Source organism: Protobothrops mucrosquamatus, unplaced genomic scaffold (genome assembly GCF_001527695.2).
Source record: "Protobothrops mucrosquamatus isolate PMUCROS unplaced genomic scaffold, P.Mucros_1.0 scaffold_215, whole genome shotgun sequence".
In the NCBI taxonomy this organism is placed as follows: domain Eukaryota; kingdom Metazoa; phylum Chordata; class Lepidosauria; order Squamata; family Viperidae; genus Protobothrops; species Protobothrops mucrosquamatus.
The window spans coordinates 1,067,963-1,092,321 of NW_015386291.1; the positions used below are offsets into that span (position 1 = coordinate 1,067,963).

A 24,359-nucleotide genomic window follows, 5' to 3' on the forward strand; every position below is an offset into this window, starting at 1 on the left:
GATAACCCCCGTGGGGGGGATAGAAACATTACATCTGAGCGGTGAGATAAGGGAAAGGGAGAGGAAAGGAACTTGTGCGCTCCGGACGGGGAGGATAGAAAGTGTTCCCCCCACCTGGAGGGCGGGGGTAGAGAATAGCTGCGATAGAAGTCGTAAAACACTTAAAGGGACCTCTTACATTGGAGTAGGCACCTTGCCCATAACACGGCAGGAACAGCTGGGTCCATTAACACGTAGCTGTCATGTGTCTGATTAACAAAACACTAAAAAGGACTTTCAGGCATATTTTCTCCTAAAAGCATTTATTAATGTTACAGATACGTCAGCACAACATGGAGGAAATGCTTAGGATTGGCTTCTTTTCCGCTATGCATGTATTTCTAAGCATTTCTCTTCCACCTTTCTTTGGGGTCATGGTTCACATCTTCCAATCAACTTGGGAGATGTGATTTACTTCCGGTTTCTTTTCCCCTTCTGCCTGGTTTAACTATAAAAATGCCAGACAGCTCTGCATGTTGTCAAAGCAAGAATATACAGTATTTGCAGCATTGACAGTAGCAGGAGCCGGATGCAGGCGATCAACGCTATATAAAGGGTTTCTTCCAGACTGCTGTTTTAACGCCCTGATGATGTTAGATGGTTCTGACGAAAGCTTGGCTCATTAAATCTTTTTTAAAATTTTAAAATTTTATTCCTCTTGGTGCTCGGCTTTTATTTGCTTTTTATTATGACTACACCCAAGAGTCGGATTTTTAGTTTGGTGAGAAATAAAATGTGAACACCAGGAGATTGCAAAACAGTTAAAAGTTAAACTGTTTTGCAATCTCCTGGTGTTCACATTTTATTTCTCACCATGGATATACCCAGGAGTCACTCGTCTGTCTTCAGTGTTATTTTTAATCATATATTTTGAGCTGATACAGGCAAAAGATTCCTTTCTCCCATATTTGGGCCGACAGGGTGCACCAAACTCAAGATAATTCTTCTCCCCTGTCTCATAGCTGACAAAGTGAGAAAGAGCCTGTGGCATAGAGGTTAATACATCTGCCTAACATGCAGACAGCCCAGGTTCGAATCTCAAAAGGGTATGTCTGGTTGAAAAGAACTAAAAAGTTCGAAATGGCTATTCCAGTTCTCCCTTAATTCTTTGTTAGCAATCCAAATTTTGAAACACACACACACACATACACACACACACACACACACACACACACACACACACCAATAGGCTATCATCCTATTACCAGTGTCTCTAGATCTCATTTTAGAGAACATTTTATGTGAGAATTCTCAATTTTCAGATTGTATATTATAAAGATTTTCCACTGAGAAAGTATTAGCTGGAGTTTACAGTGTCTTAAAGCTCTAAATTGGAAGTTTGAAGAGTTTTGCTTAATGCTTAACTTTTATACATTATTGCATTAAAAATGTAGAAAAATTGAAATATTTATCTCCCCTGATAGTTGAGCTGCTATTGAGTGATTCCGGTTAAGTTGCAATAATTTTATCACAGACAAGGACTAATGTAAGTCAGAGTATTTCCCCTAAAAGAGAACAAAATTATGACAACTTAAATTGTGAATGGTTTAGCAAGTCAGAAATACATGTCTAATTAATTTCTGAGATTTACAGTCATGTGAAAAAGAGAGTACATCCTCTTTGAGTTCTATGTTTTACCTATCAGGACATAGTAAAAGTCATGTGGTCCTTAGCAATTCTTAAAAGTAGGTAAATATTACACCATGTCATCATTTATTTTACAAAAAGAAAGCCAAAATGGAAAAGCCAAGTGTGAAAAACTAAGTGCATCTTATCATTCAGTAGCTTGTAGAACCACTTTTAGTAGCAATAACTTGAAGTAATTGTTTTCTGTATGACTTTATCAGTCTCTCATATCATTGTGGAGGAATTTTGACCCAATATTCTTTACAACATTGCTTTAGTTCATTGAGGTTTGTGGGCATTTGCTTATGCACAACTCTCTTGAGATTCTGCTACAGCATTTCAATTGGGTTGAGATCTGGATTTTGACTGGGCCATTGCAATACCCTGGTTCTTTTCTTTTTCAGGCATTCCGTTGTAGATTTGCTGGTGTGCTTGGGATCATTTCCAGCCAAGCTTTAGCTGTCAAATGGCCTCACATTTGACTTGTCTAGAACACTTTGATATACAGAGGAGTTCATAGTCGACTCAATGCCTGCAATGTGCCTAGGTCCTGTGACTGCAAAACAAACCCAAATCATCACCCCACCACCACGCTGCTTGACAGTTGAAATGGGATGTTTACACCGATATGCTGTGCATTAGGGCCAAACATCTCCACTTTGGTCTTGTCTGTCCAAAAAACATTGTTCCAAAAGTCAAGTGATTTTTTTCAAGATGCAACTTTGCAAATTTAAGTGTATTGCCATGTTCTCTAATATCATTGCTGATGTCTTTACTGTTTGGCATTGTGTACCTCAATGCTGGAGACCAGGAGACATCTAAAACTTTGATTTTTATAGAGGTAGACACACTTGCTGATGATCAATTGATCCAGGGCACTTGATTAGTAGCACCTGGTTGCTACTTAACCTCTTTATACCTATAGAAGCAGCAAGGGTGTACTTAGTTTTTCACACATGGCTTCTCCATTTTGGCTTTCTTTTTGTAAAATAATGACATGGTGTAATATGTTGTGTGTTGTTTTTCATCTCAGCTTGTATTTACCTACTTTTAAGAAGTGCTAAGGACCAGATGATTTTTACTATCTCCTATTTTGATATGTAAAACCATAGAACTCAAAGAGGGTCTACTTTCTTCTTCACATGATTGTATGTTATGTTCTCTTATTTGAAAATTGTGGAGTGAAGGGAAGAAGCATACTGTAATGACATTCCTTGCATGTGTGTATGCCATGCATAACATTATCTTGCTCTTTGCCTAGTGGCTGTTTCGTGATTAAAAACAAGGAAGTCATGGAAAAGAATGCAGCATATTGTCTGTCAGATGGGTGCTCTTTCTCTCTCTCTTTTTCCCTCTCTCTCTCTCTCTCACATACACACACACACACACACACACACACACACAAGAGGATTTCTGTTTCAGCCACATAGCTGCTATTGCTTTTTTTTTTTTTTTGTCAAGTGCTCCCAGGTACCTTTGGAGCCAGATTCAGGTAAGAAATAATATCAGTGGAAAAGTATGTGAAGCAATAGTCAGTATGCTGTGTGTGGTGTGGTTTAATAAAGGAATGAATACTTTAGTGTATGGCTGAGCTACTGTAGTGGCCAGCAAGACTGTAAACTAGATTGGGGACTTGGGGGAAAAATAAGGGCAAATCATGTCCATATTGTTGACAATGAAAGCTACATGGTCATGATCATTTTGCCATTAAGAGCTGACCTTAACTAAAGTGAGTCTACAGATAGAAGGAGCACAAATATGAACGAACAAGAAAGTTGCTCTAATTAACAGTCATTATTTAAATTATGATTATGAGGGTTAGTTATATTAATCTGTACAGTAGATCACTCATCTGCTTGCATATAATTCTTTCTTTTTTTCTTTCTTTCTTTCTTTCTTTCTCTATATGTAGTAAATGTATATGATACACATCTCACTCAAGCAATTCTGGTGGCTTATAATATCATAAAACAATGTGAAACAATAAAAATATCAAAACATTAAGATTAAAATAAGAACATTAAAAATTAACAAAAATTGGATAAAAAGGACCGATACTAATGCTGTACTATTGGGTTTGCACCTACACTTATTTTTGTTGTTTTAGTCCCACTCCCTCTTCTTCTTCCTCTGCAGGTTGAGGGAACATTGGAGATGGGCTCAGTGGTATGTCAATCACATGCTTGAAAATTCTAAATTTTTAATTTCAATTGCCAGCCTCCAGCCTCTGAAACTTAAGGTATATTTGGCAAATTTAATGCATGTTTAACCAAACATATAACCAGCAAAATGGGCCTTAACTTTGTCCTTTTGCTTGCTGAATTGTGTTCCCCAGTATAAAAATATCTGTCCCATATAGGTGACTATTTTATATCTATATTTATATCTTCCTTGTATCCTTTCCTCTTCTTCTTCAGCAGCCCATAGCTAATGGTGTCTGTTCTCGATATATTGCCAACCATGCTTGAACGTAATTGTTTGTTTTGCATTGGGATCGCTCTTTTGAGTATAGATTGCCTGCTTTTGATGATGGCATGCCCTTTTGGAAGCAGGCATGTGCTCAAATTGGATCTTCTCAAAATCTGCTTATGTTGCTAATCTGTTCTTGTTTTCCTCAACCTGCTCCTCTGTTGTAGCTGTTGTGGAACTCAGGTGCCTACAGCAGCCTCCATCCCTTTTTTGTTTTCAAATATCTGAAACCAATTTATAATACCAACTAGCACCTTGCTGACCTTGGCTGATGTCAGAAAAGCTGAGAATGATTGGATGTAGATAGGTAGGAGACTGACAAGAACTCTCTGAGCCACAGGCTGGATTTAGAAATTGAAAACATAGTAGAAGATAGCATTGCTTCATATTATGGCAAAGAAAAATTGCAAGGACTATGAACTGAAACCATTTGTTTAGCAATTATTTCAAGGTACAATGGCACTGAAAAAAGTGATTTACAACCAATCCTTGAACTTATGACTATTGCCATATCCCCACAGTCACATGATCAAAGTTCAGACCCTTGGCAATCAGCATATAGTTACAATAGTTGCACAACCTGGGGTCATGTGATCACATTTACAACCTTCCCAACCAGCTTCCAACAAGGGGAAGCCAATTTGCTTATTTGATTCACTTAGCAACTGTAGTAATTTGCTTAACAACTATGGCAAAAAGGTTGCAAAATTGGACATGACTCACTTAACAACCATCTTGTTTAGCAATGAAAATTTTGGTCCAACAGTGGTTGTAACTCAAGGACAGTACAATCAGTGAAGTTGGCCCTGTGGTGTCCTGAGCTTCAGTGTTCCTTCAACCTGCAGAGGAAGAGATAGAGCTGAAAACAGAAAGTTGGATGCATGGCAGCACATTCTAATTATGACTGTGGGAGATATGTTCAACTTTTATTGACAATGTAGAGTACCTTAACTTACCATTTATCTGGGTTTTGTTGCGTGGTTTATTTTATATGCATTTTTTTCTCTCAAATTGATTTTTTAAAATATTCTAGAATGTTGCTATATCATTTCTGTGCTGCACAGATCATATAGAATATATAATTTTTGCATATTTGAAATTGCCACTGAAAATCTGAAAGTTTAATTTACATATTATAAAAAATAAGTATTCTAGAAAAAGCATTTCTTAAAATTTGTGTCCTACCTCTTCCAATTGAACAAGTTTCTTTTATAGTACACAGTAAATATTACTAACTTCAGCCATGCATCAAGATTTCTGGAAAGAGGTGACCCTGAACCAAAGAAACAAGAAGATACAGCAGTAGAAGGAGTGGCTAAACAAAGAGAGGAGGAAGAAATTAAAACACATATACAGAAGAAGGAGCAAGACCAAGAGACCAGAGATAGATAAGATCGACTAGAAGACTAACTGAAAAAGATGGAGGAGAGTGGGATTTTGTTAATAAATATAAATGGACTAAATTCTCCTTCAAAAAGAAGAAAAATCTTTTCACGACTACAAAAGTTAAAAATGGATATAATTTGTCTTCAAGAAATACATATTAAGAGACAACATTACAAATTGTTAGAACAACCGAAAATTGGCAAACTTTACTTCACATTAGCATCTCAAAAGAAAAGAGGAATAGCTTTATATATTAAAGAAAAGATGAACCCCAAACAAATTTATGCAGATGAAGAGGGGAGAATATTAATGGTGGAAATAATGATGGATCAAAAACAGATACTGATGGTGACAATATACGCACCAAATGATAAACAAGAACAATTTTATCAAAAACTATATAAAAAATACTAGATTTAAACCAGGGGTGTCAAACTGCCGGCCCACGGGCCGGATGCGTCATTTGGAAGCCGCGTCCACCCCATTGCCAGCAATGGTAAAACCGTCCCAATACGTTGTGCGATGTCACGTGATGTCACAAGTTTGACATGTCTGATTTAAACTATAAAAATCTTTGTATAATATGAGATTTTAATGCAATAGTAGATGGAACTTTGGACTATAAAAGCGCCAAACTGGCAATTTATGTTTCAACAGCTGACGGAAATAGACTTTGGCAAAAACTTCACAAATGCAGTTCAAACAATTTATAATAAACAAACAGCAAGGATATTGTTAAATAGAGATTATACAGAAAGTTTTGACATCAAAAAAGGCACAAGATGGGTGTCCACTATCTCCTCTGTTATTTAATTTAATTTAATAATTTAATAATTTAATTTATATACCGCCCTTCTCCCGTAGGACTCAGGGCGGTGCACAGCATATTAAAACAGACAAACAAAATACATCAAAGAACAAAAAAACCCCCATAAAACCAAATTAAAAGCCAAATATTCGAAGCTGTGTGTCAATTAAAATTTTCTTAAAATCATCCCTACCTAAAATCCTNAATCTGTGGCAGAAGGCGGTCTCGGAGGTAGCCAGGTCCAATGCCATGGAGTGCTTTAAAGGTGGTAACTAACACCTTAAAGCGCACCCGGAAGACCACTGGTAACCAGTGCAGCTCGCGCAGCAGCGGTGTCACATGGGAGCGACGAGTCCCTCCCAACACCGCCCGCGCGGCCGCATTCTGGACCAGTTGAAGTCTTACACTGGAAGTCTTGGCTAGAAACATTAGGCAGGATACAGAAATTAAAGGGCTGGAAATAAAAGAACAGAAGTACAGACTACAGGCATTCGCAGATGATTTGGTTTTTATCTTGGAGGAGCCATTAGAAACAGCTACTAAATTTCTACAGAAAATAGAGAAATTTGGAGAAGTGGCCGGCCTGAAAATAAATAGGGAAAAGACTAAGGTATTAACAAAAAACTTAACAGATAAACAGAAAACCCAATTTGTAAAAAAGACAAATCTTCAAATAGCTAAAAAAGTTAAATATTTAGGTGTCCATTTAACATCAACATATACAACACTAAAAGAAGATAATTATGAAAGACTACTGAAACAAATAAAAGTAGATTTGGAAAAGTGGAAAAATCTTCAATTGTCATTGTTAGGAAGAATAGCGACTGTGAAGATGAATATCTTACCGAAACTACTCTTCCTATTTCAAACAGCTCCTGTAAAACTGGGCAAAAAATTTTTTGACGATTTAAATGTAACAATATTGAGATTTATATGGCAAGGGAAGAAAGCACGAATCAAAACTAAAATGTTACAAGAATCTAAAGATAGTGGGGGTTTTGGACTTCTGGATTGGAGACTTTATTACCAAGCAGCTATCCTACTTTGGCTCAAAGAATGGATTACATTGAGAAATAAAAGACTTCTTTATCTAGAGCAGTGGTTCTCAACCTGTGGGTCGGGACCCCATTTGGGGTCGATCGACCATTTCATGGGGGTCGCCAAGCAAGGCTGTCCGCCATTTTTTTTGTCTGCCATTTTTTTTGTCCGCCATTTTTTCCCCCTTTTCCGGCGGGTGCCTTGGGCTGGGCCAGCTGGTGGTCGGCCTGCTCCGTCTCTGCCGCTTGCCAGCTACACCTCGGCCGGCGCAGGGGGCGGAACCACACATGCGCGGCGCTCCCGGGCAGGGAAAGTCCTCGACTTACGACTGGTTGGGTAGTCCTCGGCTTACGACCGGTTTAGTCCTCGACTTACGACCGGTTTAGTCCTCGACTTACGACCGGTTGGGGTCACGGCATTAAAAAGGTTGAGAACCACTGATCTAGAGGGACATGACTTAGAATTGGGTTGGCATGCATTCCTGTGGTACGGGAAAAACAAAGTACACAAATACTTTCAAAACCACGCTATAAGGAATGTACTGCTTAATGAGTGGGAGAGAATTAAACATAAAATTTATACTAAATTACCTGAATGGCTTTCAACAATGGAAATGTTGAACATTTCAACAATATTCGCTTACCCAAATTTAATTAACTATGATAAACTTGTTACTTATAAAAACATTTTGGACAAGGATGGAAAACTTAAAGACAGGCAAGTTCTTCAACAACAAGGCATTGACTTAACATGGTGGTCGTATTTGCAAATTCAAACAAGATATGAAAAAGATGTAAAATCAATGGGATTTTACAAAGAACAGATATAACTCGATAAAATACTTTTGAAAACAGACGAAAATTTGATTAAGAAACTTTATAAATTTCTTCTAAATTGGAAGATGGAAGAAGAACAAGTAAAAGAAACAATGGTAGTGTGGGCAAATTTTTTGGGATATTCTATAGATTTAGAAGATTGGCAAAAGCTTTGGGACAGAATTATTAAACTTACTAAAGCAGTTTCATACAAAGAAAATTTATATTAAATGTTTTATAGATGGCATATGACACCAGTTAGACTAGCAAAAATGTTTAAAAATGTATCAAATAATTGCTGGAAATGTAAACAAAAACCAGGCACTTACTATCATGTCTGGTGGGTATGCCCTTATGAAAAGAAATTTTGGTTTAAGATTCATATATGGTTGGAAAAGATGACCAAAATACAGATAGAATTTAAATCAGAATTGTTCTTGCTAGGAATATTTGGATTTAATTATGGAAAAGAGAATGAATATTTAATATTACATGTATTGACAGCCGCAAGAATAGCATTTGCCCAATTTTGGAAAAATGAAAACTTACCATCTGACCAAATTATAATTACAAAAATCTTAGAATGTGCAGAAATGGACAGACTAACGTTAGAGATTAAAGAGAAAGAATTCTCAGATTACTTTAAAACATGGGAAAAATTTTATCAATGGTTAACAATACGATCTAGCGAGAAAGGAACGTGAAACTTAACAGGCTGAATGAGATTTATGGATTAACTATTACTTTTATGATTATTGCTATTTTTAGTGATTATAAGTGTTTAATATTATATTAATTACTGTTATTTAATATTTGTACCCAGACGATAGTCCACTTGCTAAAGCGTTGAATGACTACTGTACCTACCCTAACTCTATTTCCCAACCCTACCCAATACCCATACCGACCCTACCCCTAATCCTTTCCTACCCTTGTAAAACCTAATAAAATTTAATAATAATAAAAAAACTATATAAAAATACTAGATTTAAACCAGGGGTGTCAAACTGCCGGCCCGCGGGCCGGACATGTCATTCGGAAGCCGCACCCACCCCATTGCCAGCAATGGTAAAACCGTCCTGATATGTGACGTCGCGAGTTTGACATGTCTGATTTAAACTATCAAAATCTTTGTATAATGGGAGATTTTAATGCAATAGTAGATGGAACTTTGGACTATAAAAGCGCCAAACAAGGGAGAAAAGGAGGAAATATATTACCTAAAACTAAAACGTTCTTAAAAATGATAGAAGAACTCTACATTCAAGATACAGTATATGGAGAGAAAAACCCCCCAAAGAAATTGCAATACACATTTTATTCAAATAGACATAAATCATAGTCTAGAATTGATATGATATGGACATCTTTGGAATTGAAAACGATGATACAAGAAGTTGAGATAGAAACTAATGTTTGGGCAGACCATAACCCAATAAAAATGACTTGGAAAGGAACTAAGAAAAAATTAAGATGGTCCTTGAATAAATCTATATTGAAAGAAAAAGAATTCTTACAACTAGCGACAAAGGAAATGGAATTTTTCTTCAAAATAAATAAGAAAGAAGAAACATCATTTCAAAATGTGTGGGACACAGCTAAAGCATATTTCAGAGGGTTGGCTATAACTTATATTGTTAAAAAGAATAAAGAAAAGAAACAATTACAGTTAAAGTTGAGGAAAGAACTCAGAAAGCTAGAATCAGAATTACAAATAGATCCACAAATGAAAATACTTAAGAAACAAATGGAGATAATAAAGCATAAATTAAATTTAGCCAAGATGAAAATAATGGCTCAACAGATTAAAAGGACTAAACAGAATTTCTTTGAAAATGCCAACAACTGGGGAGATGGTTAGCATATAGACTGAAAAAGAAAAAGAGAAAAAATTGATAACTAAGCTGCAACATCCAAAAGGAGAATTACAGTTTCAAAATGATACAATTAAAAAAATTATTAAAGATTACTATGAGACACTGTACAAGGCAGAGGAAATTCCAAAAGAAAAAATACAACAGTACTTAAAAAAGCAGACTTACCAAAAATTCCGGAGAATATCTGAAACATATTAAATGGCAAAATATCAATGATGGAGATTATAGAGGCCATAAAAAGGCAAAAGAAGGATAAGATTCTGGGCCCAGATTGATTACCTGCAGAATTCTATACATCACTACAAGATGTATTAAGTCCGATTTTGAAAGAATTGTGTAATGAAATTCTCCTGGAGGCTAAAATACCAAATACATGGACTGAAGCCAATATTACTTTAATACCTAAAGAAGACTTTGATTTGACACAAATAACAAATTACAGACCAATATCATTATTAAATGTAGACTACAAAATTTTTGCTTCAATAATGGCAAAAAGAATAAAGAAATTTTTGATTGAATTTATGCACACAGATCAAAATGGTTTCTTACCTAAAAGACAGATAAAATAATAATCTAAGAATGATCCTTGATGTGTTAAGAGTATTATGAAATTCATCTGGGGAAACAGATGGCTTTAATATTCCTTGATGCACAAAAAGCATTTGACAACGTAAACTGGCAATTTATGTTTCAGCAGCTTGCAGAAATGGACTTTGGAAAAAACTTTATAAATGCAATTCAAACAATTTATTGTAAACAAACTGCTAAAATAATCATAAATGGAGACTATACAGAAAATTTCAACATTAAAAAGGGCACAAGACGGGTGTCTACTATCTCCATTACTGTTTATACTAACAATGGAAGTATTGAATAGAAACATTAGACAAGATACAGAAATTAAAGGACTGGAGATAAAAGATGAAAAATATAAATTACAAGCATTTGCACATGACCTGTTTTTTATACTGGAAGATCCACTGGAAACAAGCACTAAGCTTCTGGAGAAAATAGAAAAATCTGGAGAAGTGACAGGGTTGACAATAAACAGAGAAAAGACCAAAGTGCTAACAAAGAATTTTACAGAAAAACAAAAAAAAAATCAACTAACAAAAAAAACAAATCTTCAAATAGTTAAAAAAGTCAAGTACTTGAGAATTTATTTAACAGCAAGATGTGTAACAGTAAAAGAAGATAACTATGCAAGACTGCTAAAACAAATAAAATTGGATTTGGAAAAGTGGAAGAACCTCCAACTTTCAATGTTGGGGAGAATAGCAACAGTGAAAATGAATATCCTACCAAAAATACTCTTTTTATTCCAAACGATCCCTGGGAAAGGCTGGGAAAAGCCTTTTTTAATGAACTGAATACAATAATATTGAAATTTATCTGGCAAGGAAAAAAAAGCTACAATCAAGGTGAAAATGCTACAAGAGGCAAAAGACAGTGGAGGGTTTGGACTGCCGGACTGGAGGTTATATTACCAACCAACCATTCTAACATGGCTTAAAGAATGGATAATGCTTAGAGATAAAAGACTACTGCACCTAGAAGGGCATGACCTGCAAATCGATTGGCATGCCTTTCTGTGGTATGGAAAGAAACATAGATACTTTGAAAACCATTTTATAAGAAATGCACTTCTTTCAGAATAGGAAAGAATAAAAGAAAAATATATACAGTATTAAGATACCTGAATGGCTTTCAACAATGGAAGCTTTTGCTTACCCAAATTTAATTAACTACGATAAAGTTGTGACTTATAAAGATATTTTGAATAATGAAGGAAAATTGAAAGACAGACAAGAATTACAAGAACAAGGTATTGATTTAGCATGGTGGCCATATCTGCAAATTCAAATGAGATATGAAAAAGATGTTAAAACAGTGGGATTTTATAAAGAACAGACAGACTTTGATCAGATATTGTTAAAAACAGATGAAAAGTTGATCAAGAAACTATAGATTTCTGTTAAATTTAAAGATGGAGGAAGAACAAGTAAAAGAAACAATGATAATGTGGGCAAATAATTTTGGACATACTATAGAATTAGAAGAGTGGCAAAAATTATGGGAAAGAAATATTAAATTAACTGAAGCAGTGCCATATAAAGAAAACCTATACAAAATGTTTTACAGATGGTACATGACACCAATGAGACTAGCGAAAATGTTTAAAAATACTTCAAACAATTGTTGGAAATGCAAACAAAGGCCAGTTACTTATTACCATATCTGGTGGACATGCCCTAAAGCAAAAAGGTATTGGGCTAAAATACATTTATGGTTGGAGAAGATGACTAAAAAACAAATAGACTTTAAACCAGAACTGTTTTTGTTAGGAATAATAGGAGCCAAATATGAGAAAGATTGCAGATATCTAATACTACATGTATTAATAGCAGCAAGAATTGTATTTGCCCAATATTGGAAAAATGAAAACTTACCAACTGAAGAAGTATTAATTAAGAAAATTCTACAGTGCGCAGAAATGGATAGACTGACTTTAGAGATTAAAGAGAAAGAAGACTCAGTCTACTTTAGAACATGGGATAACTTTTATCAAAAACGAGTCAGAGAGAAAGGAATTGACATGTAATTTTGAATATATATTAGTAAGAAGAAGGCTACTGAGTAATTAATACTGTTTATGATAATTAACTACATCTATTATTCTTAGTTAAATACATGTATCCAGATAATATGCTGTTTGCTAAATATTGAAAATGTTACCTTGGAAAACCCAAACCCCAATCCTAATCCCGACCCCATTTTATCCCCAACCCTATTAAAACTAATAAAATTTATATTTAAAAAAAAGATTGGTTTTAAGGAATGATAGAGGAAAACATAAGTTATTTTTGGAAAGGGAGAAATGGAATTTGCAGGAATCTATTTTCATTTAATTAATTGGGAAACATTTGGCCTCCTCTCTGGAACAAACCCAATTAAGGTAGTTCACAAATATACTTAGTCAGCAATAGTAGAGCAGAGTAAAATAAGGAGAAATTACTAAAATAAATATGTCTATCAAATGAATTACACTATCTAAATACAAATATTGCAGAATCAATCTAATCTTTCTAGGGAACCTGAAGTGTGCTTTTTAGAAAACTTTCTGATGCTTGGGGGGGGGGGGAGTTGAACCGTACACTTACAATACATAGTGGTAGTTTAGCTCTTTACGTAGAGCTGGGATTTGGAGGTTTGGATGTATTTCTTAAAATATCAAGAAGCTGGACAGTTGATATTAGACAGTCATGATGTTCCAGGTCAATGATACAACAGCGGAAGCCTCGGAGATTACAACAAAAGGAAATTGGGAGATTGCAGGTTGCCACCTTCTAGTCTGAAAGCTACATTATAGAATATATTATTTCTCATGCCTTCCTGCCATATATTAGACTGATAGTGACATGTCATGAATATATTTTACATTATGCCATTTTTGGTGACCCGCCAATCCTCTGGCCCTCTGGAAAGTGTGGGCCCTGCTCTTGCACGGCCTCTGAAATCTCTGGAAATCATGCAAAGAATTATCTGATTTTGGGATATTCCAAAAGCCTCCACAATTTCCAGAGGGTCCAGAGAGGAGAGGAGAGTCTGGACAGGAAGTCTGGAGAGGCGTCCTTTGTTCGGGGGGGAGGGGCGAGGGAGGGATGACATGCCAGCAGAGTCAAGATAGGTATTTTCTGAATTTTTAACATGCCAAGCCCAAAAGATTTGCCATCACTGTCTTAGAAGGCAAAATAATATGGAATAAAATGTTTGTAAAAAATATATATCTGAAGTTTTTTTAAAAATTGGAAAGATCAATAATGGGATACTTGGAAGAAGTGATATTGGTATGTCATTAGGTTATATTCTATGACAGTGGTTCTCAACCTTTTTAATGCCGCGACCCCAACCGGTCGTAAGTCGAGGACTAAACCGGTCGTAAGTCGGGGACTAAACGGTCGTAAGTCGAGGACTACCCAACCGGTCGTAAGTCGAGGACTTTCCCTGCCCGGGAGCGCCGTGCATGCATGGTTCCGCCCCCTGCGCTGGCCAAGGCATAGCTGGCAAGCGGCAGAGACGGAGCAGGCCGACCACCAGCTGGCCCAGCCCAAGGGAGGTAAGGCACCCGTCGGAAAAGGGGAAAAAAATGGCAGACAAAAAAATGGCGGACAGCCTTGCTTGGCGACCCCCGTGAAATGGTCGATCGACCCCAAATGGGGTCCCGACCCACAGGTTGAGAACCACTGTTCTATGACATAATAAATGTAAGAATAGAAGTAGAACAATTGTTACTTCTTACCTTAAGACAGGGAAACAAGTAATTGCAAATATTCAAGTGGCTTGTTATAATGACCTGTCTTCCTGCACATACGAATAAAATTGAATTCTGAAATCTTGAAGCAATCAGATGTTGATACTGGGCCAGCACCCTCTGTAGTATATAGTGAAAAGTGGCAAAGTAAGTAAAAGCAAATTAAAATAGCAGGTCATTGATAGGCTCTTTATGTTTTATTGACAGGATTTCCTTACTGAAATGCTTTTTTCCAGAAACCTTGCCTAGTTCTGTATGATTTTCCCATTTATATTATGCACATCTTACAAGAAGCATGTAGCTTTTTTTATAAGGTCATCATCCTGATTTTTCTTTGACTGTAGCCAGATTTCTTTAGTGAATAGTATAGTCTGTGATGTTTAATTTCTAGAAATAAGTCACAGTACAATATATTCTTCTCTGATACATTTCCTAACTCCTAAAGTTAGACATGTGCTTACATTTCTTGAATTGTTCTGCCTGGAAGATGCCTTCCAAATTAGCTAGACCCAAATGCAATATCTTTTGTCTTCCTGTTAACACTGTACAGGCATCATCCTTAGCAAGTATGCTGCATAGCTTTCCCCCCCTTCCATTCAATAGCTAAGGAGTTCATATTAAAGGAAACTGAATTTACTAAGGTAGTACAAATGTTTTTCTTTTCTTAATCTCATCTCATAAGCAACCCTCTTCCTCAGAGTGAGGAGCCTTTTTCTGGTGGGGAGGGGGGGATGCTGCTTGTCAGTGAGATAATAACACATTCTTTTGAGAAACAACAGAGTCTAGATCAGTGGTGGCGAACCTTTTAGAGACCGAGTGCCCAAACTGCAACCCAAAACCCACTTATGCATCGTCGGGTGCCAGGTGGGTGTGGCCCATTGGGTGGGTGTGGCCCATTGGGTGGGCGTGGCTGCGGTGGTAACGGCAGACTGGGTGGGACTAAAAAGTTCAATCAATTCCAACTTTGCAAGATCTTTTTTTTTCCCGCGAGAAGTTGAAATTGACTGATTGATTGAACCTTTTTTTTTGTACACGGCGGCGGAGGCCTAAAGCAAAAAGGTTTTATTAAACCCAGCTGAAGGCCTAGGACTGGGGCGACGGCACGTGTGCCCACAGAGAGGGCTCTGAGTGCCGCCTCTGGCACCCGTGCCATAGGTTCGCCACCACTGGTCTAGATAAAAATGAATTACTTCCTTCGTTGAATTTGCAATTGTTTACTTCCTCAGAACTGCATCGGTACACTATACACATTTCTATTATATACAGGATTAAGAAGAATGGTTCTTTTGAACATCAAATTAAATATTTAATACCAGATTTTACTCTGAACTCACCTCTTAGTAAATGAAGAGCACAAATAATTACCTGCCTTTTTATTAAATAATTAAAACTTCGAATAAATTTTTTCCCCAAGAAAGAGGTAGAACCTTACCTGAGTAGACAGCACCTCTGAAATGATTCTTATCCAACCCAATCTAACCAATGTGCAGACTACTGTACATCTTTGTAGTTTCCTGAATAGGTAGTCTGAACACTGGGCAAGTGGGGCCAGAATCTAAATGTTTCCTTTCTATTTAGTTCTCTATTCTTAGAATTGTAAGTAGAGGAGTTCTATGGGGGGGAAATCATTTCTTTTCCTTTGACATGGCAAAGTCTGCAGCTGAATCCAGCTTGGAAAGTAGTTGGGCCCTTTCAGAAAATCAAAGTGGGGAATGCATGGTTTGTGGCTTTCATATAAAAGAACACATCACTTTTGGGACTCTGTGTGCATGCAGCGTGGAAGGAGGGACACAGCATTTAGAGCTATAAACACTTCCAGATGTGGAGTTTTTGCAGGGGCTGTTCTTTGTGAATCATAGGATGATGGGAGCTCTATCATTAAGCTGCCTCTTATTAAAGAAAACTGTTTTAGAAACCTGCTCTTTCATTCCCAAGTCCATTGTTTGTTTCTACATTCTTCCCACCAATTTTTAAGATGCTGCAGATTTCCACTACAAAGTCTTTATCCAAAAAAATTACTATTATTTTTTGTGTTGGGAGACTGGAATTTGCCCCTGCAATGGGACCTGTAAAGCAGAGGTCCCCAGCCTTTTGAGCACCAGGGACCATTTCCACAGAGAGAGGGTATTTTGCGGCCCGGAGGGGGCGTGGTTTCATGTACTGCCTGTATCCCACGGATGGGGCTTTGCTTGTTTGCGCGGCCTGGTTTCTGGCATGCTGCAGCTCGGTGCCGGTCCACGGACCGGGGTTGGGGACCCCTGCTGTAAAGGACATCAAGGATCTATTTCATTATCACAGTACTTAAGTGCCACTAAAAATCTGAGGATGTTGATTTCAGAAACAGCATAAAATTATTAAACAAAATCTGAATGACTTTTACCAGATATTATAGGAGGAAAAACTAAATGAGGAAATTAAAAATGCTCAGCCATTGGAAAAAATAGCCTTAAGAGGAATGTCATGTCATGTCATGTCATATGATATATCTCTGGGTAAACTGTAAATGCGAGTCTTTTGGTCTCAGTCTAAGAGATGGTGTAGGCATGGCTAGAATGCTGGTTTTCCCAGTGTAGAACTGGGAATACCAGTAGTTTATCATTAATCAACTGGTTTCTTTTCATTTTCTTCATTTTAACACAGATCATTTTTTATTAGAGTATTGAGTTCACATTTTAAGAAAAAAAGAAAAATTACATGTAACTTTTTTATCTCTTATAGGAGAAAGAGAAGAAATATATGTTGCCTCTAGACAACCTAAAAATAAGAGATGTGGAGAAAGGCTTCATGTCCAATAAGCATGTCTTTGCCATTTTTAACACAGAACAAAGGTAAGAATAATGTCTCCTTTATTCTAGCTCTTTATAATTTAAATTCCTTGACTCAGTTCACATATTTGGTTCCAAGATGGTGGCAGCGTAGGAAACAGTATTGGATCACGGGGAGAGAAATAATTAAACTAAGTAGGAAGGTACTAGGAGAGGGAGGGAAAAAAGGGAAGAAAAAGAAGCAGAAAGTAAGATAATGAAGATAGTAAGGATAAAGGAAAAGAAGAAATTGGGGCAATGAGGAAATCACCAGCAAACAGGAACGCTGTGAATGAATGGCTGCACGTGGAGTCGGAGACAGCCAGCAACAGAGAACAAGAGAGTCAGCTCTGGAGCACAGCTAAGCAGCCCAATGCTGAAAAAAAGGCAACTGAGAGCAGCGAACCGGCAGCTGAACAGCAGAAAGGAGGGAGACCTTTGGAAACAGCAAACCGATGAGTCACAGCATTTATTCAGCAATTGCTTAGGCCGGCTCAGGAATTCTGGGAGTTGAAGTCCACGAGTCATAAAAAAACCAAAGTTGCCTACCCCTGGCCTAGGCCCACACCCCTATCAAGGCAGCCCAACTCCTGGGGGCAGCCAGGCAGCCCTCCCCAGGGCCCAGAAAAGCAGAGACAGCCTGACTCCCACAGCCCTCTCCCTACCTCCCTCTAGCCCTGCAGCCCTCCCCAGGGGAGACTTGCCTCAGGTGGAGGACTGGATAAGCGTTTCCTCCCCAGCGAGACCAGCAGCCCCCACCCCTGCTAGCCTGATCTTTGGCTGTGAGGAATTGCAGGTGGCAAAACCTGAGGGGGGAGGGGGAGGAATGCAACAGCAGCAAGAGACTTCGAGCCAGAGAGCTCTCTGATCTCTGAAGCTGAGAGGAGCAGACCAGACAGAGCAGCTGAGCTGACTGGAAAGCTGAACGGCAGGCCTGACCAGAGCAGAGACGAGCACTGAAGGACAGAAGGGGGCCCGCAGAGAAAACAACAAGAGGCCGGAGCAGCAAGCAACAGAAATGAAGGCAACAATTAAGTTTGAAGTCCCAATAGGAAGGGAAGAAGACCCCCAGTAAAAAATAAGGAATTGGAGCTCAAAAACTTAAAAAAGGCCATCACCCACTGAGGGAAAAAAGAATTTTAGAAATAAACCATTGGCTAAAGCAGTAGTGGCGAACCTATGGAACGGGTGCCAGAGGCGGCACTCAGAGCCCTCTCTGTGGGCACTCACGCCGTCACCCCAGTCCTAGGCCTTCAGCTGGGTTTTATAAAACCTTTTTGCTTTAGGCCTCCACCGCCATGTGCAAAAAAAAAAAAAGGTTCAATCAGTCAATTTCAACTTCTCGCAGGGAAAAAAAAGATCTTGCAAAGTTGGAATTGATTGATTGAACTTTTTAATCCCACCCAGTCTGCCGTTACCACCGCAGCCACGTCCATCCAATGGGCCACGCCCACCCAATGGGCCACACCCACCCAATAGGCCACACCCACCCAGCACCCGACAATACATAAGTGGGTTTTGGGTTGCAGTTTGGGCACTCGGTCTCTAAAAGGTTCGCCATCACTGGGCTAAAGGGTTGGTGTCGCCAAGAAAGCTTTGGTTTCCTGGATCATGGACTGCATTTCCTAAGTGAAGGACTCTTGGCAAGGGATGGTCTGCACCTCACGAAAACAGGGGAAAATGTACTCAGAAAAAGACTGGCCCAACTCATCAGGAGGACTTTAATCTAAAATTGAGGGGGAAGGGTGACCAATCTTTAGAATCCCTAGAACCCCAAACCAATCATAAATCCCATGAAAACAAATCAAACAATGAGGTAGGCAGTGATGAGAAAAAAGAAAAACTAAAACAACAATCAGGAGATGCAGGAAACATACCCACGAACAGGCATAGAGGCTTTGGGAATAAACAGGGTGAACTAGAAGCAATCGTACACGAGGGTGGGTATGACATAGTTGGCATTACAGAAACCTGGTGAGACAAAACTCATGAATGGACTGATGGATGGATACAAAGTGTTCAAAAGAAACAGGTCTACAAAAAGAGGAGGGGGAGTTACACTATATGTAAAAGAACACTACATATCTACAGAAATGCACATGATCAAAGATAAAAATCTCTCCAGAATGTATATGGGTCAATATAAAAGAGAAAAAAAAGTGGTATCGCCATAGGGGTATATTACAGGCCACCCAACCAATCAGAAGAAATAGATGAACTCTTTGCCAACCAGTTAACAAATGTATGTAGGAAGCATACCACAGTAGTAATGGCAGACTTCAACTATCCAGATATCAACTGGGAGACAAACTCTGCAGCAAGCGGGAGATCAAACAGATTCCTAACCAACCTAGCCGACAACTTTGAAACCCAAATGGTGGAGGAGGGAACCAGACGTAAAGCTATACTGGACGTAATTCTTACTAATAGAGAAGAAGTGATACTGGAAGTTGATATTGCCAGAACCTTGGGTGAAAGTGACCACGTCATACTGGAATTTAATATAATACAACACTAGCAACAGAAAACAATCCAATCAGTGTCTTGAACTTCAAAAGAGCTGACTTTAACAAACTCAGAGCTAGCCTAAGAAAGATCCCATGGATGAAAATCCTAAAGCGGAAAACAACGCAAGAAGCGTGGGAAACATCTTCATCAGTGACTTAGATGAGGGAATTGAAGGGGAACTCATCAAATTTGCAGATGAAACCAAACTGGCAGGAGTAGCCAACATCCCAGAAGACAAACTCAGGATCCAAAAAGATCTTGAGGAACTTGAACAATGGGCCCTATCCAACAAAATGAGTTTCATTGTGGAGAAAAGTTTTATATTTAGGCAGGAAAAATCACAGGTATAAGTACAGATTAGCGAGACCTGGCTTAAAAACAGACCTTGGAGCCCTAGTGGACGATCACTTGACTATGAGCCAGCAGTGTGCAGCAGCGCCAAAAAAGCTATGAGCCAGCACTTGACTATGAGCCAGCAGTGTGCAGCAGCGCCAAAAAAGCTGGGTTGTATAAACAGAGGCATAGAATCAAGATCACGCAATGTATTAGTACCACTTTATAAAACCCTAGTAAGACCACACCTGTAATACTGCAGCCAATTTTGGTCAGCATATCACAAAAAAAATGTTGAGAGTTTGGAAAAAAATTCAGAGAAGAGCAACTGATTATTAAAGGCCTGGAGACTAAAACATACGAAGAACGGCTGCAGGACTTGGGTTTGGCTAGTCTAAAGAAAAGAAGAAATAGGGGAGACGTGATAGCAGTATTCCAGTATTTGAGGGACTGCCACCAAGAAGAGGGGGTCACATTATTCACCAAAGCACCAGAGGGCAGGACAAGAAATAATGGTTGGAAACTGATCAAAGAGAGAAGCAACCTGGAATTAAGGAGAAACTTCCTGACAGTGAGGACAATTAACCAGGGGAACAGCTTGCCTCCAGAAATCGTGGGCATTCCATCACTGGAGATTTTTAAGAAGAGGCTAGACAGTCACTTGTCTTGAGATGGTATAGGTCCTCCTGCTTGAGCAGGGGGCTGGACTCGAAGACTTCCAAGGTCCCTTCCAGCTCTATTCTATTCTCACTGGATGGTCTTGCCAGAAAACCAAAATGATGGAGACTTGCAGATTAGTGTTTGTATCTGCCTGAATCTCCCCATCTCTCTTTTTCTCTATATGTATAGTATATATATGTGTATGTTATATTGTTCTGTTTTGTATGTAATAGAAGAAAATTGCAAGTATTTTTCTATCTTGTAAAAAAATAGCATTGTGTTACAGCAGAGTAACAGCATTTGCATAAAAACACTGGTCTTGAAGATTAGTGGCCTTTAGCCACCTTTCATAGATATGCTTATATCTTGATAATTAAACCAAATTTGCCTTTTGTTACATATTATATGATGGAAGTTTGAGCTGTGCTGCAGAGATGTGACTTTTGAAAAGAGATTAACAAAGTCCATTTCTCTTGGTTTGTTCAATAACTTTAATAAAATCTCCTTTAAAAAGTAAAAACCACTTTTTAAAGTGGTTAGATGAAGAGGGAAAATTTGATCATGGGTGAGCAGAGGTGGAATAGTTAGAGCCTTTTTGTAGGCTGTTGTTTTCTGGGCAATTTGAATCGGCCCTAAATGGTCCATAGTGATAAGAATTGTATGGAAATTCAAGGAAACGAAAGGTTGTGGATAATGACACAAACCATTCTGATCATATAATGGTTAGTTAGGATCCAAGTTCTCTGATATTTGAAGAATCTTTCATTATTTCATTTTTCTTACAGTTTCACACATATATACATTCACATTATCCCCTTTTGGGTAAATAATGCTATACAAAGTGAAACAAGCAAGAAATAGTAAGCAAAAGAAATTGGAGACAAAAAAATACAAATAGAGAAATTTGTCTAACTTTAGTTTACACTAATACTATTCACTATACCTCATTCTGTTTGACAACCAACCTTGCTTCCCATATATTCATACACCAATTTATTTTCTTTTGTTCTTCCTCTTATCTACTCCATCCAACCATGATTTTCTTGGTTTTTCAATCAACTCATGTTCTCTTCTGTCACATGTTTTGTGATTCAAATATCACTCATTCTCTATATATAATCAATTCACTTCAACATATTTCCTTTGTAATAATAATAATAATAATGATAAAGTTGGAAGGGACCTTGGAGGTCATCTAGTCCAACCTCCTGCTCAGGCAGGAAACCCTATACCAGTGATGGCGAACCTTTTAGAGACCGAGTGCCCAAACTGCAACCCAAAACCCACTTATGTATCGTCGGGTGCTGGGTGGGCGTGGCCTATTGAGTGGGTGTGGCCCATTGGGTGGGCGTGGCCCGTTGGGTGGGTGTGGCTGCGGTGGTAACAGCAGACTGGGTGGGATTAAAAAGTTTAATCAATCAATTCCAACTTTGCAAGATCTTTTTTTTCCCTGCGAGAAGTTGAAATTGACTGATTGAACCTTTTTTTTTTTTGCACATGGCGGTGGAGGCCTAAAGCAAAAAGGTTTTATAAAACCCAGCTGAAGGCCTAGGACTGGGGTGACGGCGCGAGTGCCCACAGAGAGGGCTCTGAGTGCCGCCTCTGGCACCCATTCCATAGGTTCGCCACTACTGCCCTATACCATTTCGGACAAATGGCTGTCCAGTTTCTTCTTAAAAACTTCCAGTGTTGGCGCATCCACCGCTTCTAGAGGCAGGTTGTTCCACTGGTTAATTGTTCTAACTGTCAGGAAGTTTCTCCTTAGTTCTAGGTTGCTTCTCTCTTTGGTTAGTTTCCACCCGTTGCTTCTTTTCCTGCCTTCAGGCGCTTTGGAGAATAGCCTGACTCCCTCTTCTTTGTGGCAGCCCCTGAGATATTGGAACACTGCTATCATGTCCCCCCTGGTCCTTCTCTTTGTTAAACTAGACATACCCAATTCCAGCAGCCTTTCCTTATATGCTTTGGCCTCCAGTCCCATAATCATCTTTGTTGCTCTTCTCTGTACTTTTTCTAGAGTCTTAACATCTTTTTTACATCATGGTGACCAAAACTGGATGCAGTATTCCAAGTGTGGCCTTACCAAGGCATTGTAAAGTGGTATTAATATTTCACGTGATCTTGATTCTATCCCTCTGTTAATGCAGCCCAGCACTGTGTTGGCTTTTTTGGCAGTTGCAGCACACTGCTGGCTCATATTTAAATGATTGTCCACTAGGACTCCGAGGTCCCTCTCACAGTTACTACTATTGAGCAAGGTATCCCCTATACTATACCTGTACATTTGGTTTTTCTTGCCTAAATGTAGAATCTTACTTTTTTCACCATTGAATTTCATTTTGTTAGATAGCGCCCAGTGTTCAAGTCTGTCCAGATCCTCCTGTATCCTAAGCCTGTCTTCTGGAGTGTTGGCTATTCCTGCCAGCTGGGTGTCATCTGCAAATTTGATGAGTTCCCCATCTATCCCCTCGTCCAGATCGTTGATGAAGATGTTGAAGAGCACTGGGCCCAGAACAGAGCCCTGGGGCACCCCACTACACACTTCCCTCCATGTAGATGCGGTTCCATTGAGGACCACATGCTGAGTACGGCCGGTCAGCCAGCTACTGATCCATCTGGTGGTGCTGCTGTGTAACCCGCATTTTTCTATCTTATCAAGTAGTAGGTTGTGATCTACTTTATCAAATGCCTTACTGAAGTCCAAGTAAATTATGTCCACAGCATTCCTCTGATCCACTAATTTTGTCACTTGGTCAAAGAATGCAATAAGATTTGTCTGGCATGATCTGTTTTTGACAAACCCATGTTGGCTTTTAGTAATGACTTTGTTTGCCTCTAGGTGTTGGTTGATTCGTTGTTTGATTATCTTTTCCAGGATCTTCCCAGGTATTGAGGTCAGGCTGATAGGTCTGTAATTTCCTTGGTCCTTTTTTTTCCCTTTTTTGAAGATGGGAACTACATCAGCTCTTTTCCAGTCCTCTGGTAGTTCCCCAATGCTCCAGGATCTTTGAAAAATATAGTTCAGTGGTTTTGAGATCACATCCGCCAGCTTCTTAAGAACCCTGGGGTGTAATCTATCTGGTCCTGGTGATTTGAACTCGTCTAGGCTGGACAGGTGTTCACTTACCATTTTCTTGCCTAACTTAACTTGTATCTCTATTTTGTTTTTTATGGCACTATTTTTGATAGGTTGGTCTGTTTTTTCCCTTTTGTGTAAAGACAGATGCGAAAAATGAGTTAAATAGTTCTGCTTTCTCCCTGTTGCTTGTCACCTTCTTGCCACTTTCACCCACTAATGAACCAATCATTTCCTTCACTTTTTTCTTGTTTTTTACATGTTGAAAGAAGCTTTTTTGGTTATTTTTGACTTTGGTTGGAAGCCTTAGTTCATTCTGAGCCTTAGCTTTCCTCACTTCGTCTTTGCAGGCTCGGGCTATTTGCTGATATTCTGACTTAGTTATGTGTCCCTCTTTCCACTTTCTATTCTTGTTCTTTTTATCTTTCAATTGATCAGAGAGTTCCTTATGCAGCCATGCTGGTTTCTTTTGAGAGCTGTTATTTTTCCTCTTTGTTGGTATTGTGCTAGACTGGGCCTTTATTATCTCACTTTTCAAAATTTCCCAAGCCTCTTGAGTTGTTTTCCCCTGGAGGATTCTCATCCATGGAATCCTTCCCAAACCCTCT

The 24,359-nt window shown here is 38.6% G+C and overlaps 1 protein-coding gene across 2 annotated transcripts in view; it reads left to right on the forward strand.

Moving 5' to 3' along the window:
• The window catches only part of DNM2 (dynamin 2), a 228,574-nt gene that overhangs the window by 190,983 nt on the left and 13,232 nt on the right, over positions 1-24,359 (forward strand). For both annotated transcript variants that reach the window (XM_015827536.1, XM_015827542.1), the window contains exon 15: positions 17,092-17,201. In XM_015827536.1, the coding sequence (XP_015683022.1) occupies positions 17,092-17,201 (110 nt within the window). The remainder of the gene's footprint in view (positions 1-17,091; positions 17,202-24,359) is intronic.